Here is a 14,102-nt window from a genome sequence, read left to right as displayed (position 1 = left end):
AAGTGAGAGCTGGACCATAAAGAAGGCTGATCGCCGAAGAATTGATGCTTTTGAATTCTGGTGCTGGAGGAGACTCTTGAGAGTCCCATGGACTGCAAGAAGATCAAACCTCTCCACTCTTAAGGAAATCAGCCCTGAGTGCTCACTGGAAGGACAGATCCTGAAACTGAGGCTCCAATACTTTGGCCACATCATGGGAAGAGAAGACTCCCTGGAAAAGACCCTGATGTTGGGAAAGATTGAGGGCACAAGGGGAAGGGGACGATAGAGGACGAGATGGTTGGACGGTGTTCTTGAAGCTACCAGCATGAGTCTGACCAAACTGCGGGAGGCAGTAGAAGACAGGAGTGCCTGGCGTGCTCTGGTCCATGGGGTCACGAAGAGTCGGACACGACTAAACAACAACACACAGGGGTGCTATGTATTTCAAATTTTGGGAGGAGCCATAGGAGCGATTACTGCTCTCTTGTAGCATTCCTTAGAGCAAGTAAGGTAGGGAACTTCTAGCCTAGGCACTGAATGCGGCCCTCTAGGCTTCTCTAGCCAGCTCTCATGAGTGCTCCCTCACCTAAATCCTAATTGTATTTATTTTAATGTAGCCATCCAGCTAGTCAACATGTTTAGAAGTAACTCCTTGTTATTGACTGTTTTCGCCAAGGACCCTTGAAGACTCCAGTTTTTGTTTAACAAGTGACCCACTTTGTATTGTGTTTTTCTTTATGTTATGGATGGATACGCGTTAACAAAAAAAAAAGTCTGACTGGCTTCAGACCTTATGCCTGGCATCCAACAGAGCCAAGCTAGTTTTTTAAATTTGGTTTGGAGTCCTACAGTGTTCTATGGACAAATCAAAACTGTATGTCTTTCAAGTGCCTTACTTTGTTATTGTTAAATGGACAAATAAAGCAATTTGTTAGAAGTTCTGAAATGTATAACCCCATGCAATACAATCACCACGGCTTCTCTTCAGCACCATGAGGTACTTGGGCTTCAGTTGTAAGACAGCAAACTGCAGGTACGAGTCACACACATGCGCCCACACTGCCTGAATTATTTCTGCAGACACCCAGGCAAGCACTTGGGACTGTCCTCAGGCTATGTGCCCCCATCCCAGGCCAGTGGTTTGCCTTTATTGTGAGAATGCTTCTTGGATGGACAGGCATGAGTAGAAACCTCCAGATTTTGCATGGTTGGAACATAAGCACCTGTAGAATGGTAAGCGTCATATTCCTTACTTCAATCAGTTTTGCCTCTGACCCTGTTTACTTTTGCATCTGTCTCTGCCTGCTACAGACATTTAGGCATATAAGCCACATATAAATAAATAAAGTGGTCCCTGAGAGATTGCTCATTGGAGAAAATTCACTTGGGCTGCAAGGGTTCCCCATGTCTGCCTCTGAACTAGTGAAAACGATCTCCAAAAGAATATTGTGACTTTTAAATAAATAAATAAATACATAAATAACCTGCTAACCAAACGGGTTATTTATTAATACATATCATTTTCATGCCCTCTTTTCCCCAAGAAGTTCCAAATAGCATTTGAGACTTTGCATCGAGCCAGTTGTAGTAGGTGAGGTTGAGACAGAGGCGCCCAAGGAAACTCGGCCAAGCTCCACAGCTGAGGGGGGAATCTGAGAGCCCATCTGGCACGAGATGCTGATTCCCGAAATCGTGCTCCCGGTTATGCACACACACACACACACACACACACACGGCCCGCAAACGGTTGTTGTAGAACCGCGACTCCCTTACACCGCCCCCCCCCATCCCTTTCTATTGCCCGGTCCCAACCAAGCGCCGCGGGAAGAGAGCCCCGCTTACTTCAATGGGATTTATTTGTAGGTTTAGCTTTACCGTCTAACACGCCAGTCCCCAGCTAGCAGCTTTACTCGAAAGTAAGTTTTGTGGCGGCTACCTCGAGACTTCTTAGGGGTTGTTACTACAGATATTTGCAAACCACCTTGCATACCTTTTGGTAGAAAGGCGGCGCATGAATGAATAAATAAATAAATAAAAGTCCCAATGGGCTCAGCAGGGACTAGCTGTCAGTTTACGCCTGCAAAAAAATAAAATAAAATAAAATCTGCAGCGGGGCAGCGCAATACCAACGTTATCTTGAAAAGCTGAAGTCCCGCTGCGGGCGCCGCGTCCGAAGGGCGTGTTCCCAAGTCGGGGCGCGCGCAGGATCCACGCCTCGCGCTCTGTTTTTGCGGCGGCTTTTCCCCCGCCTTCCTCGCCTCGCTCCCCTTACCTGCCGCTCACTCGCGTCGGGCTCGCGAGCCCTCCCTCGGCAGGGCCCACCCACCGCCTCCGCCATTGGCTCCGCGGGCTGCCCGTCTCCCCCCCGCCCATGGCCCGGAGGCAGGTCCGCGGAAGGCGGCAGCCCTCTCAGGGGCCGGCGGAGGCAGCGGGCTGCTCTCCCGGAGCCCCACAGCTCAGGCTCCCCGCCGCTGCCGCCTCCCAGGAGCCGCTTCCGAGCCGGCGGCGTTTCCGCGCTTGGGACAGCGGAAAGCGATGCGGGTAGCAGCAAGCCGCTAGGCGGTGCCTGGGCTCGGTGTTCCCCTTTCCCTTCCCGGCGGAGGATGCTGCCGTTGCTGGAAGAAGAGGCGGGCGGCTGACTTTCTTCCCCGACCCGCCCAGGCGGCGGCGGCGGCGGCGGCGGCGGTTGCCTCCCCTCAGGACTTAGCGGCGGCGATGGGCGAGAAAGTTTCCGCCGAGCAGCAGCAGCAGCAGCAGCGGCAAGATTACGGTGGCGGCCGGAGGGTCTCGTCCTCCTCTTCCAGCTCGTCAGGCTCGCAAACTCTCTCCGAGGAGGGCGACGGCGATGCCTCAGCCGGGCAGCTCGGCGGGACGGGCTTCGCTGCCCCCCTCAGCCGCGGCGCCCCCGAGCGGCAGGTGGCGGCGGCGGCTTCTTTCCCCCTCGCCGGGGAGAAGGGGGACAATGTGTTGGGCGAGGGGCAGCGCCGTCGGGGGAGCGAGGAGGAAGAGGACTCGGCCAGTGGCGGCGGCGGCGGCGGCGGCGGCCACTTTCGTCCCGAGAGCGACGCCTCGCTGGAGGAGCAGGACGAAGAGGTGCGAGGATACTGTGTGGGGAGGGAGACCTCATTCCCCGCCGACGGGGGGAAGGGGCGGCGGAGACGGCGCCCGCAGGCTCCTCCGCCTCCCGGTTGCCGCCCACGGGGCGAGCCCCGGCCAATTGTGGCGGGAAGTGGGGTGGCTGCTGGACGTGGCCCGCCGCGCTGCCTCTCTCCCCCCCGCCCCTCGGGCTCGCCCAGGGCCGGGCTCCCTGCCCGGTGTTGACGGGCGGGCCTGCCCCTCCCAGGTTGACTTTGAGGGCTGTGTTTATGTCTCTCCTCCGCGTTCCCTGCGGCTTGCCGCAATTGAGGCTCCCGCAGCTTGCTTCCTTCCCCGCCCCTTCGGGTTGCGCCTCGGAGTCCCTTTCATGCTCAGCCAGCGCGTGCTTGTATTGTGGGGGGTCGGCGAGCCACCGGCGACGTGCTTGCACGTGGGGATGCACGGTGGCCGCTTGAAATGGCACAGCCGCGGAGCAAACTGTCCCGAGAGCAGCAGAGTTGAAATCTTTTTTTTCCCCAGCAGGGGGCTCCTGCTTTTATAGCCCGAGCGCTCGTTATCAAAGCCTTCGGTAGCTTGGCTATGTTTTAATGTTTAATAGGTTATTGTATTTTAGTGTTTTGTTGGAAGCCGCCCAGATGGGCGGGGTATAAATAATAAATTATTATTATTATTATTATTTATTATTGACTGTACTGTATTAGAACCCCAGGGTAACATAGTTGGAAGTGGAACATAAGCGTGCCTCGTGCTTCTTTTCACTGGGGGAAGAAATCTTTGTGAAGAGGAGACAAATTCCAGAGGAATTCCTGTGAAGTCAGCATTGCCCACGAGTGTCTTTATTTAAATACTACTTTGGTTTTGGTGAGGAGGCAGTACCTTTAACTGGAGAGTTCTGAAACTTGAGGAATTTTGGGCGAATGTGTGTATGGGTGGCTGCTCTTGAAGACGGGGCCTGTAATTAAGAGTTACAGATGTGCAGAGGCCTTGTATCCTTTTTAAAACTCTGGTTAGGTAAAGAAAGCTGCGTCTGTGTTCACAAACTTGGCGGCTGCCCTCTGTGAATAAAGAATCTGTTTGCCTGAGTGGCTGAACTAGGTTGCAAGGTTACACAACTCTATTTCAAGCTTCCCTCTGTTCTAGAGAAGGGCTGACATTGTAGGGAAACAGGATTTAGTTTATGCCAGTGCTCCTTCTTGGCAACTGTTCTGAAATGCTAGGGGCCCAAAGCCGGAAACACTAGGAAATGGTCCTGAGCAGGTGCATAGTGCTAGGGTGGGTGGGTAGGTAGTGTTTGCAAACAGGTAGCCCCAATATCTGTTCCTAGTAACCAGTGTTAGATACTGAGATATGAAAGCTAGGAGCTAAATGGCACCTTAAACCTCACAGAATGTCTAGGAGCACTTTTTAATAACAAGAGTACAAAGCTGAAAATGAATGGCACTGCAGCTGAAATATTATGTTCATTTTTCATATCATCTAGTTCTTCCCCTGTCCACCCCCTTAATATTCTCAAGAGGATCTCTTCTCTAGTCTTCAGAGAGTAGCTGCAAGTGGGAAGGAAGAAAAAGGTCCTCTTTTCCTTCTACTCTGCAGTTTTAATCTGAAATCTTAGATGCAGTACTGCATCCAGAACTCAGAAATTGCTTGCACTAATGAAGTTTCCTGTCGCAAAATGCATCTAGAACAATGGGAGTTTTGAACACTGCTAGTAACTTAAGTCTACACCAGAGTAGAAAACTTCTTTTCCTGTGGATTTTGCTTCTGGATATTATAGCTGCTAGGGTGTGAACTTGGTGTCAAGCATTCATTACATACTTTGCTTACAGTTGACAGTAATCTTGGAAGAGCTAAACAGCATAGTTTTATGGAATAATGGGTGATTTTGCAAGTGATCTATTGGGTGAAAGTGCTCACACACTTCAGTCTACATGCATTCATATCTGAATTTTGAAAAATGATATGTCCAAATTAATAAAATTAGCATGTGTCAATAGCATGCGTATGAGAAAGTGTAGCTTAAGGTGAAGTGTGAGCACTTTCACAACTACTTTTTAGTGACAAGTGTCTTAGGTGATGTATACTTTCAGATTCCTTTTGTAGTTTACACTCCCTAATTTTCAGAATGGCCAATGAATGATACCCATGTCACGCAAGAAGCTTAGAATGGATAAAATAATGGGACAGCAATAGAATCTGGCATTATTTTTGAGAAAGTGACTGCTGATGCCATACTTCACTGCTTCATTTTGTACATTAGCAGTTTTTTTTTAAATTAGGTATATAATTTTATACTATCTTCACTAATTATTCCAGGTCACTTTGCAGTTAGGTTTCTGGTGTACATTGCTATCATGTATTGTTCCACAGCTTTGTTGCAGTCAGCAAATTTGCTCATGGTTGAAATTGAACCTTAAGTGTATGCTATGCTTGGCCTATGATATGCAGTGGATAAACAAATGGATATCTACTCAGGTAGAACAGAGCTATTTCTGACTTTAAATGGAGCTCTCAAACTTTTTATAGTTAAGGAAAAACTGTTGGGCCTGCCCAATATTAGTAGGAAGTCTGTGAAAAAAGTAAGGCGTTGTCTGGATTGGTTCTTAGTCATAGTTTGACATGAGAACAAGTCTAGCTTTCTCCTATGTTTGTGCTCTTCCCCTCCTGTAAGATGTGGCAGTGAAAAGGAGTTAGTGTTTCTTTTTGATTAACTGTAGTTTGCTGTGTTTTCCTCACCTGGATAAACTGTGTTTAATCTTAACTTAATTCAACGGAAGCCAGCCAACTTCAAATATTGTTTATGAGCCAGGCTTGTTTTCATTAAGCATAATTAAGAATAACTGCACTTTAGACGATGGGCAACATACTAAATTACAGCTAATGTAAAATGGAAGCAGAAGCTTGTGTTCAATGCTATGTGGCAGTGCCAGGGGAAGGGTGGGGAGCCTGAGTTGTTATGTCCAAATGCAGTGATCAAATTCCAGTACTAGGGGCCAATACTAAAAGTGGAAGAACACATAATGAGAATTATTTGCTCATAAGTCTCATAAATTAAAATCAGACTCATAACATTTCTATAAATCTCAGTTTGCCAGTATATATAGAAGCCATTTGTCTTTATATCTGCTGTGGCGCATATTTCATTTAAAACTGCTATGATGCTTCTGCTGCCTTTAAGTGGCAAGGAGTGTGTTGTTAAGAAAGGAATTCTGTAGTAGAAGAGTCATTAAAACATGAATCTTTAACTGTTGGCTTGCAGTCTGACCTAAGGTGGGTTAGCACCAAGAGCATCACAACCATACCATATACAGAGTGGAAAAAAGTTACAAATTGGTCCAATAATTCATGTTTGGGCTAAAGGTGAGCCCTGGGTTTGAACAAAAGGTCTTTGAAAAGTCACGGCATCCACAAATAGCAGCACAACTCTTTCAGAGAAATGGGGCAACACTAGATAGATGAGTATAAGTTGCTGTAATAGTGTCAGCCAGTGTTTCCTCAAACAGTAATCTGGGGACCATGAGTGATCCTTTGCCTACTTTCAGGTCGGCTTCTCTGCACTGTGCATCCAGTGCTGCCTCTTTCTCTTCACCACCTTGTGGTGTGTGATTTTTCATTGGACTAATGTTGGTACCAGCAGTGCCCAACATACTGAGTACAGGTGATTGGGTGGCAGAGATGTTTGGTGGTGTGGTTGGAAAAGTAGTCCTCTTTCCTCTGAGGTGGAAGAGCCAGAGGTGGTATTTGGTGACACAGCTTCCCTTTGAAAAAATGCTTACTCTGTATGTGAAAAATGAATTTGTAAGCATTTATAAAGCAATAATAATAATAATAATAATAATAAACAACAACAACAACAATAATACAACAACAACAACAATAATTTATACCTCATCCATCTGGCTGGGTTTCCCCAGCCACTCTGGGTGGCTTCCAACAAAAGATTAAAAATACATTAAGACATCAGTCATTAAAAACTTCCTTAAACAGGGCTGCCTTCAGATGTCTTCTAAACGTGAGATAGTTGTTTATTTATTTGATATCTGATGGGAGGGCATTCCACAGGGTGGGTGCCACCACCGAGAAGGCCCTCGGCGCTAGACCTCAGTGTCCAGGCTGAACAATGGGGGTGGAGACGCTCCTTCCAGTATACTGGGCCGAGGCCATTTAGGGCTTTAAAGGTCAGCACCAACACTTTGAATTGTGCTCGGAAACATACTGGAAGCCAATGTAGGTCTTTCAAGACCGGTGTTATGTGGTCTCGGTGGCCATTTCCAGTCACCAGTCTAGCTGCCGCATTCTGGATTAGTTGCAGTTTCAGTAGTTATTCTCTTGAAGCGGGGCAAAACTTGTTCCCTGTTTTTAATATTGGTGGCTACCAGCTTGAGCAGGGTGGCAAACCTCCCCCACCCCTATGTGGTCTTCACTATAGCTTTGAAAATGTCTCAATGAGACATGGGAAGACCAGTGATAGTGAGAACTCAAGAGGTGCCTTGTATCTAGGAAGATCAAAAGAAAAGCAGTGTGCGGTTTCCCACTTGTGTAGCTTTGGGTTGTATGTATGCTCTATAGGAAGGGAGGACCTAACACATAGGACCCTGGCATTACCAAGTAACACAGTGATCTGTCACTTAATGTCCATGATCACCAAAAAGTGTTGCCTTTTGATGTAGTACACTAACTGGTATTTCTAGATGTCATTTCATAAAATGCATCCTTTAGGAAATTAACAGTTGGTGGTTGTTTTTTTTTTTTTTTTGCATGTTTGCTTATTTTTGTGTGTGAAACATCATCTGTTTCCCTTAATATTGAATTTGATTGTAATTGCATTCTAGATTTGTTAACAATTTTCTTTTATCTGTTGCCAACCCATACCTCATTTATTACTACACACTGGAAAGAAAACCCAACTGCATATTTTTTTAAACCACACTGAAAACTACAAAGCTGCCTTATTTCTAGAGCTGTCACTAGTTAGTTAGAAGGCTCACTAATACTGTGACAGCTGAAATACTTTTTCTTTGGAGCTCTAACTGCAGGCGTTGGCATGATTTCAATCTATTAGATCTAATTACCTGCTCAAACACTGCATTTCTGCAATGTTAGAGACTGAAAATTTATTTAAAGTGATGCGTTTCCATGTTCCGCTCTGTTTTGTTATCTGTAAGGAGAAGAGCAATTAGACAGAACTTCAGGCAGGTTGGTCTAATTGTTGGTAGAGTTTGGTGGTAGATAGTGTTTAACATCAGAATAGCAAATTCTTATTAGGCTGATTAAGGCACATTCCTTACTTAGCAAATGTACGGAATTTGCATCCATATATTTATTTCCCCAACAATGTTACTCCAAACTCCTTCCGTCTATTTGTTGCCTATTTCATGCTTGCTTCTGTGTCAAATGTTTGACTACAAGCTTCCTGAGGGGCGACCTCTCTTTTTGTTACACTGAAGTATAGTATAGTAGATGGACTTGGACTGCGAGAGCTTGGCCCTAATATCCCTTTGAGCGATGAAGCTTGCTTTGGATGGTCGTTGTAAAACCCGTTTCTAACTTTCACCTTTCTATAAGGATACAATAGGATAACCTCATGTATACCATCCTTAGATCCTTGGAGGATTGATGGGATACAAATATGATAAAATAATTAGTTCTAAACAAAGATTACAGAAAAATAAGCCCATGTGTTTAAATAAACACAGCTTATTCTCTACCTTACAAGATATAGAAAAGAAAAGGGACCAAAATAACAACGCCATCAGTGTTGCTTTAGATTTTTTTCATAAGTGGCCAACTTGAATGTTTGGTAGCAATGGAATGCCTTGGGTTACAGTCTTATACACTTTTTATCAGGGAGTAAATCCCATTTACTTTACTTCTGTAACTTACTTCTGAATAGACATGAATGGAATTGCATTGCAAGTAAATAACCTTTTCTGCTATTTTAAGTGAATATGAAGCCTGTGTGAACTTCTAGTAGTTATCAGTAATAGCTTATATAATTGTACACAGCACCCAGGAGACTGCAGTGGTATTTATTCTATCAAGCAGCCACTGGGGGGAATACATAGTCTCTCCTACAAATATCTTAGTGACAGTTATATAAATCAGAGATGAGGAAGTTCTGACCCTCCAGATGATATTTCCTTCTAACTAACACCAGTTTCTGCCATTATGGCCAGTTGTCAGGGATGCTGGTGCTGTACACCAGCAGTATTTTGAGCACCACAAGTTCCCCAGTCCTGGTATAAATGCTCTAACTTTTGGTATTTTATAAAAAGGATTTTATAAAACCACACTCATGAAAGAATTTTATAAAATCACACACATGAAAGTTGTCTTTTCATCACTTTCCTTGTACTTTTCCACATGGCATGCTCTGACATTTTAAAATGTCATATCACTTTTAAAATACTGCATTGTTTTTAAAATCCATAGTTAACTGATGTTTATAGTTCTATGTTTATTACAGCGCTTTATGATTGTTGAAGATGTATGTAGCTCCTACTTAAAAATGTTCATCTCAAGTTCATTTTCACAGTGCATCTTGTAAAAACTAACAATGTGTGCATGCATAGTTGAGTATAATAGTGACATTCTCAAGTTTTATGGTGGTGTGCAACTTGAGATAAGAACACCTGGGTTGAAATAAATTGCTATGTCAAACGACTTCATAAATATACTTCAATGTTATCAGTGCTCCTTTGCTTGTTCTCTTGTAATCTGAGTACCAAACAACTACATTAGCAGCATTTTAACAAAATAGACATTGATACTACGAATACTGAAAGAATTGGATCTAATGTTTGAATAAAGTACAAAAGAAAAAAATGCAACAGTAACTGAGAAATGTAATAATTCTTGGGACTGGTTTAAGACATTGTTAAATTTTGAAACTACAGTGGTACCTCAGGTTAAGTACTTAATTCGTTCTGGAGGTCCGACTTAACCTGAAACTGTTCTTAACCTGAAGCACCACTTTAGCTAATGGGGCCTCCTGCTGCTGCTGCGCCGCCAGAGTACGATTTCTGTTCTCATCCTGAAGCAAAGTTCTTAACCTGAAGCACTATTTCAGGGTTAGCGGAGTCTGTAACCTGAAGCATGGGACAGAGCAACGGGAGCTCACCACCACCACATGAATTTGAACTGCTGACCTTCCAGTCAGCAAGCCCAAGAGACTCAGTGGTTTACCCCAACTTGAAGGTGATGGCCTCTTCCATGATTGAGAATTCCATGAACAATACAGAACAGCAGCAGCTAGTCTGCAAGTAAGACCTGAACCTCACTTAAAATGACCTCTACCAAGATGCAGGAAGTTACTGTACTCTGGAATCACTACTGGCTGGTAACTGGTGTACTCTGATAATGTTGAAGTTTGCTTTCCTTATGCTGGAAAATAGTGCTTCAGGTTAAGAACTTTGCTTCAGGATGAGAACAGAAAACTTGAGATGAACATTTTTAAGTAGGAGCTACAGTGAAAGTAGATAAATAGGTACTGCTGCGGTGGGAAGGTAAATGGCGTTTCTGTGCACTCTGGCTTCCGTCATGGTGTTCTGTTGCGCCAGAAGCGGTTTAGCCATGCTGGCCACATGACCCAGAAAGCTGCCTGGACAAATGCTGGCTCCCTTGGCCTGAAGCGAGATGAGCACTGCACCCCATAGTTGCCTTTGACTGGGCTTAACCGTCCAGGGGTCCTTTACCTTTTTTACCTTTTACCTGATTTAGAGCAGTATGATTCATACACGGTTTTAGTCCAGAACAATTGCGCTTCTAAAATAAGGCTATTTATAAGTGATCATACTTGCCACCTGAAACCAGTTACAGTGTAGTGGAGACTTTACATTTTATTCTGCAGTGTTGTCTCAGTTATTGGGTGACAACATTTAATAAGTTTGAGAAATTTATACAGCCCTTTAGACACTCATCCCTTGATGTAGTATCATGCAGCACCTTCCTCCATTTAAAAAACCATTGTGTTGGTGTGATAATGAGGAGGAAGCAGAACAGAAACTTTGGCAGAATTGACATACTGACTCAATTCCCCTACCCAGCCGAGAAAGATGTAAGTGGTGTTAAGGGCAGAATTGCATTTGAAAAAATGCTAACTAATGTGTTGTTTTATAAAATGTAGAGCACTGACAGCAGACAACACAGCAGAGGATTGTTCTGAGCCAAATGTTAGACTAGAATATCTCTTTCCCATCTGCTGGGTCATCAGTCATTCTGTTTCCATAAGAAAATCCCACCCCACCCCCACCATCTAATATTTGCAGTTCTGGACACTTGGCATAAATGAAGAAAACTATATTGTAATCATTTGTTTTAGTGGAAGTTTACTGTTCTCTTCGTTATACTTCTTTCTGTAGGTATTTGCCCAATAATTTGAGCCTGTGACAGCCGTGTGTATTAGTTATGTGTTGTCTTCTACTTGTTTTATTCATACACTGAATTGGTTTTTTGACAGCTCTTTCTGATTTCCAGATCAGTTTTTGGCATCTAATTGGTCTTTTAAAAACTGGTGCTAGGACCAGAGTTTGGTAGCCAGCCTTATTTATGACAAATGATTTATTTGTCAAACTTGGGGGCAAATTAGTATTCAGGGGTAAATAAGCAAGTATAACCGGTGGGTAAGACACATTGATAACATTTACAGGGGAGTTTTTTAAATCATTCATGGCATCAGGGCAGCATACACGGTTCCTCTTTCCTCATTTAATCCTCTCAACAATACTGTGAAGTAAATTAGAATGAGAAATTGTGACTGTACCAGCATCACCCTGTGAACTTAATGGCAGAGTGAGACAAACACTTTATGCATCCTTTTTCAAGATTCCATGTTTTAGAAAATACTTTGGCAGGTTTTATTGTTTGGCTTCTCCCCCCCCCCCAAAAAAAACAACAACAACCAACCAACCAAAACAAACTTGGGAGAAGGACCATATTTCATTGGTAGAGCAATTTAGGTCCTAGGTTTAATCTCCTGCATCTCTAGATAAGGCAGGGAGGGACACCTATCTGAAAACCTGGAAGGCTACTGTTGATCAGTGCAGACAATACTGATCTAGATAAACCTATGGTTTAAGTATAGTGTAGCTTCCTATGTTCCTAAGTTATTCTGTTGGCTTTAGAGAAGCAAGTCTGATAAGGACTTTAAAAACCTTACACATTTTGAGTGATACCCAACATTAGTCATACTTGGAAGAGCTCCATTAAATTCAGTAGAGTTAAGTAACTTTAAGCTCATTGATTTCAATCGGTCTAACTGTGAGTAGGACTTCATTGAGAAACAGTGTCTGAGGTTAATACTCAGTTTCTCTTATGACACAAACTGCTTCACTATGGTATAAATGTGTTTGAAATCTTTGTTTTGTGACCTACTTCATTTTCCTCCAAAATCTCTGTAACAGACTTTTTAGTTTTCTCTTATAAACAAGCATTACTTAGTTTGTGATTTCAGCTGTAATTGAAAGTCAATGGCAGGTTGCCATTAGTATTCAGTGGCAGTGTGCAGTGGTTCTGAAATCCCACTGGTCTTGCCTTTTTAAAGGGCAAATTGAAATCAAGATTGTCTTAAAAAGGATCAGATATTACACAATCTGGGCACTATTGCATTTTTTCAGGCCACAATATTTTTCATTGGAGTGTCTCCCTCCCCCTCAAAAAAAGCTATAGAGAGAAGTGATCTATAAATCCCAGCAAAGTTCTCAATTGATTTGCAAGGGAACATATACGTACTATAATACCAGTTTTGAGGGAAATAGTGTAGGAGGAAAATGTTGAACATTCATTTATTAAATTATTATCCTACCCTTCTCCCAGAGGATCTCAGGGTGGCAAACCAAAGTGATAAAATGATACAATTAAAAATACCGTATTTTTTGCCCTATAGGATACTCCGTCCCATAAGGCGCACCTAGTTTTTGGGGGGGGAAATAAAGGGGAAAAAATTTATTTCCCCCCCAGCCCCCAGAACAGGCCACTCTCCGCAAGCCGTGGGAGCCCAGCGCAGGGCTCCCGCGCCTTGCGGAGAGCTGCGCGAAGTCTGGGCGCGCTGAGCTCAGCGCGCCCAGCCTTCGGGATGCAGGCAACTTTCCGCAAGCCGCGGGAGCCCAGTGCAGGGCTCCCGCGGCTTATGGAGATCTGCGGGAAGCCTGGAGAGCTCTCGCTCTCCAGGCTTCAGCGAAAGCCTGCATTCGCCCCATAGGACGCACACACATTTCCCCTTCATTTTTGGAGGGGAAAAAGTGCGTCCTATGGGGCGAAAAATACGGTAAATCTAAATTATATAAATTATATAAATTATATATAAAATGAATAAAAACACCTAAAACTTTAAAACAGACAATACAAATTTCATAGGCATAGCTAATAACAATATATATTTGGGAAAACTGTTTTAGGTACCGTAATAATTAATTTGATGGCATTGCTCATTATATTGAATGTGCTGAGCTTCAGATGGCTCCATCTACAGCAGCTGTGTCATGTTGATTAGTGTGGCTAGAACATAATGTGATGTACATACATTCTGATAAAATAAATTTTAAAAATTTAAAAAAATGTCCAGTAGCACCATAGAGACAAACTAAGTTTGTTCTGGCTATAAGCTTTTGTGTGCATGCATCTTTCGTGGATGGCATCTTGTATGCCTCCTTCTGGCAACTCCTGCAACCAAGCTTTCCTTTCCTTTCCTTTGTACCACATCAGTGGGGCTTAGAGTGGGGTCTTGTCATCTGGGTCCAGGACCTCCATACACACCGCCCATGCTTGCGCCCCATGGAGGTCATTATGGTGCTGCAAATGCAGCAAAATTAGCTTACAGTGGAAGTGTAATGATTGGGTAGTGCTAAAGGCTAATCATCTGGAAGTAGCTTGAGAGATCGGTGGGTGAAACAAAAAAACAGGAATATTAATTTATCATTTCTATTGCTGTCACTGTCAATAAAGACAGTTAAAAGATAAAATAAGAGCCCATGTTCTGCGATGAAAAGCCAGTACAGTTTATTATTGTGTCTTGGTATGCAACACTTAAT

At 43.9% G+C, this 14,102-nt stretch overlaps 1 protein-coding gene across 5 annotated transcripts in view; it reads left to right on the top strand.

Moving 5' to 3' along the window:
• Positions 1-2,386: 2,386 nt before the first annotated feature.
• Positions 2,387-14,102, top strand: part of MAST4 (microtubule associated serine/threonine kinase family member 4) — a gene marked incomplete at its 5' end in the record, with an annotated part of 204,094 nt that continues 192,378 nt past the window's right edge. For all 5 annotated transcript variants that reach the window (XM_079995269.1, XM_079995268.1, XM_079995266.1 and 2 more), the window contains one exon: positions 2,387-3,075. In XM_079995269.1, the coding sequence (XP_079851395.1) occupies positions 2,698-3,075 (378 nt within the window). The remainder of the gene's footprint in view (positions 3,076-14,102) is intronic.

This window comes from Podarcis cretensis (genome assembly GCF_951804945.1).
Source record: "Podarcis cretensis genome assembly, chromosome: 11".
In the NCBI taxonomy this organism is placed as follows: domain Eukaryota; kingdom Metazoa; phylum Chordata; class Lepidosauria; order Squamata; family Lacertidae; genus Podarcis; species Podarcis cretensis.
The sequence above is the reverse complement of the archived record's forward strand: the minus strand, read 5'-3'. Positions and strand labels throughout refer to the sequence as shown.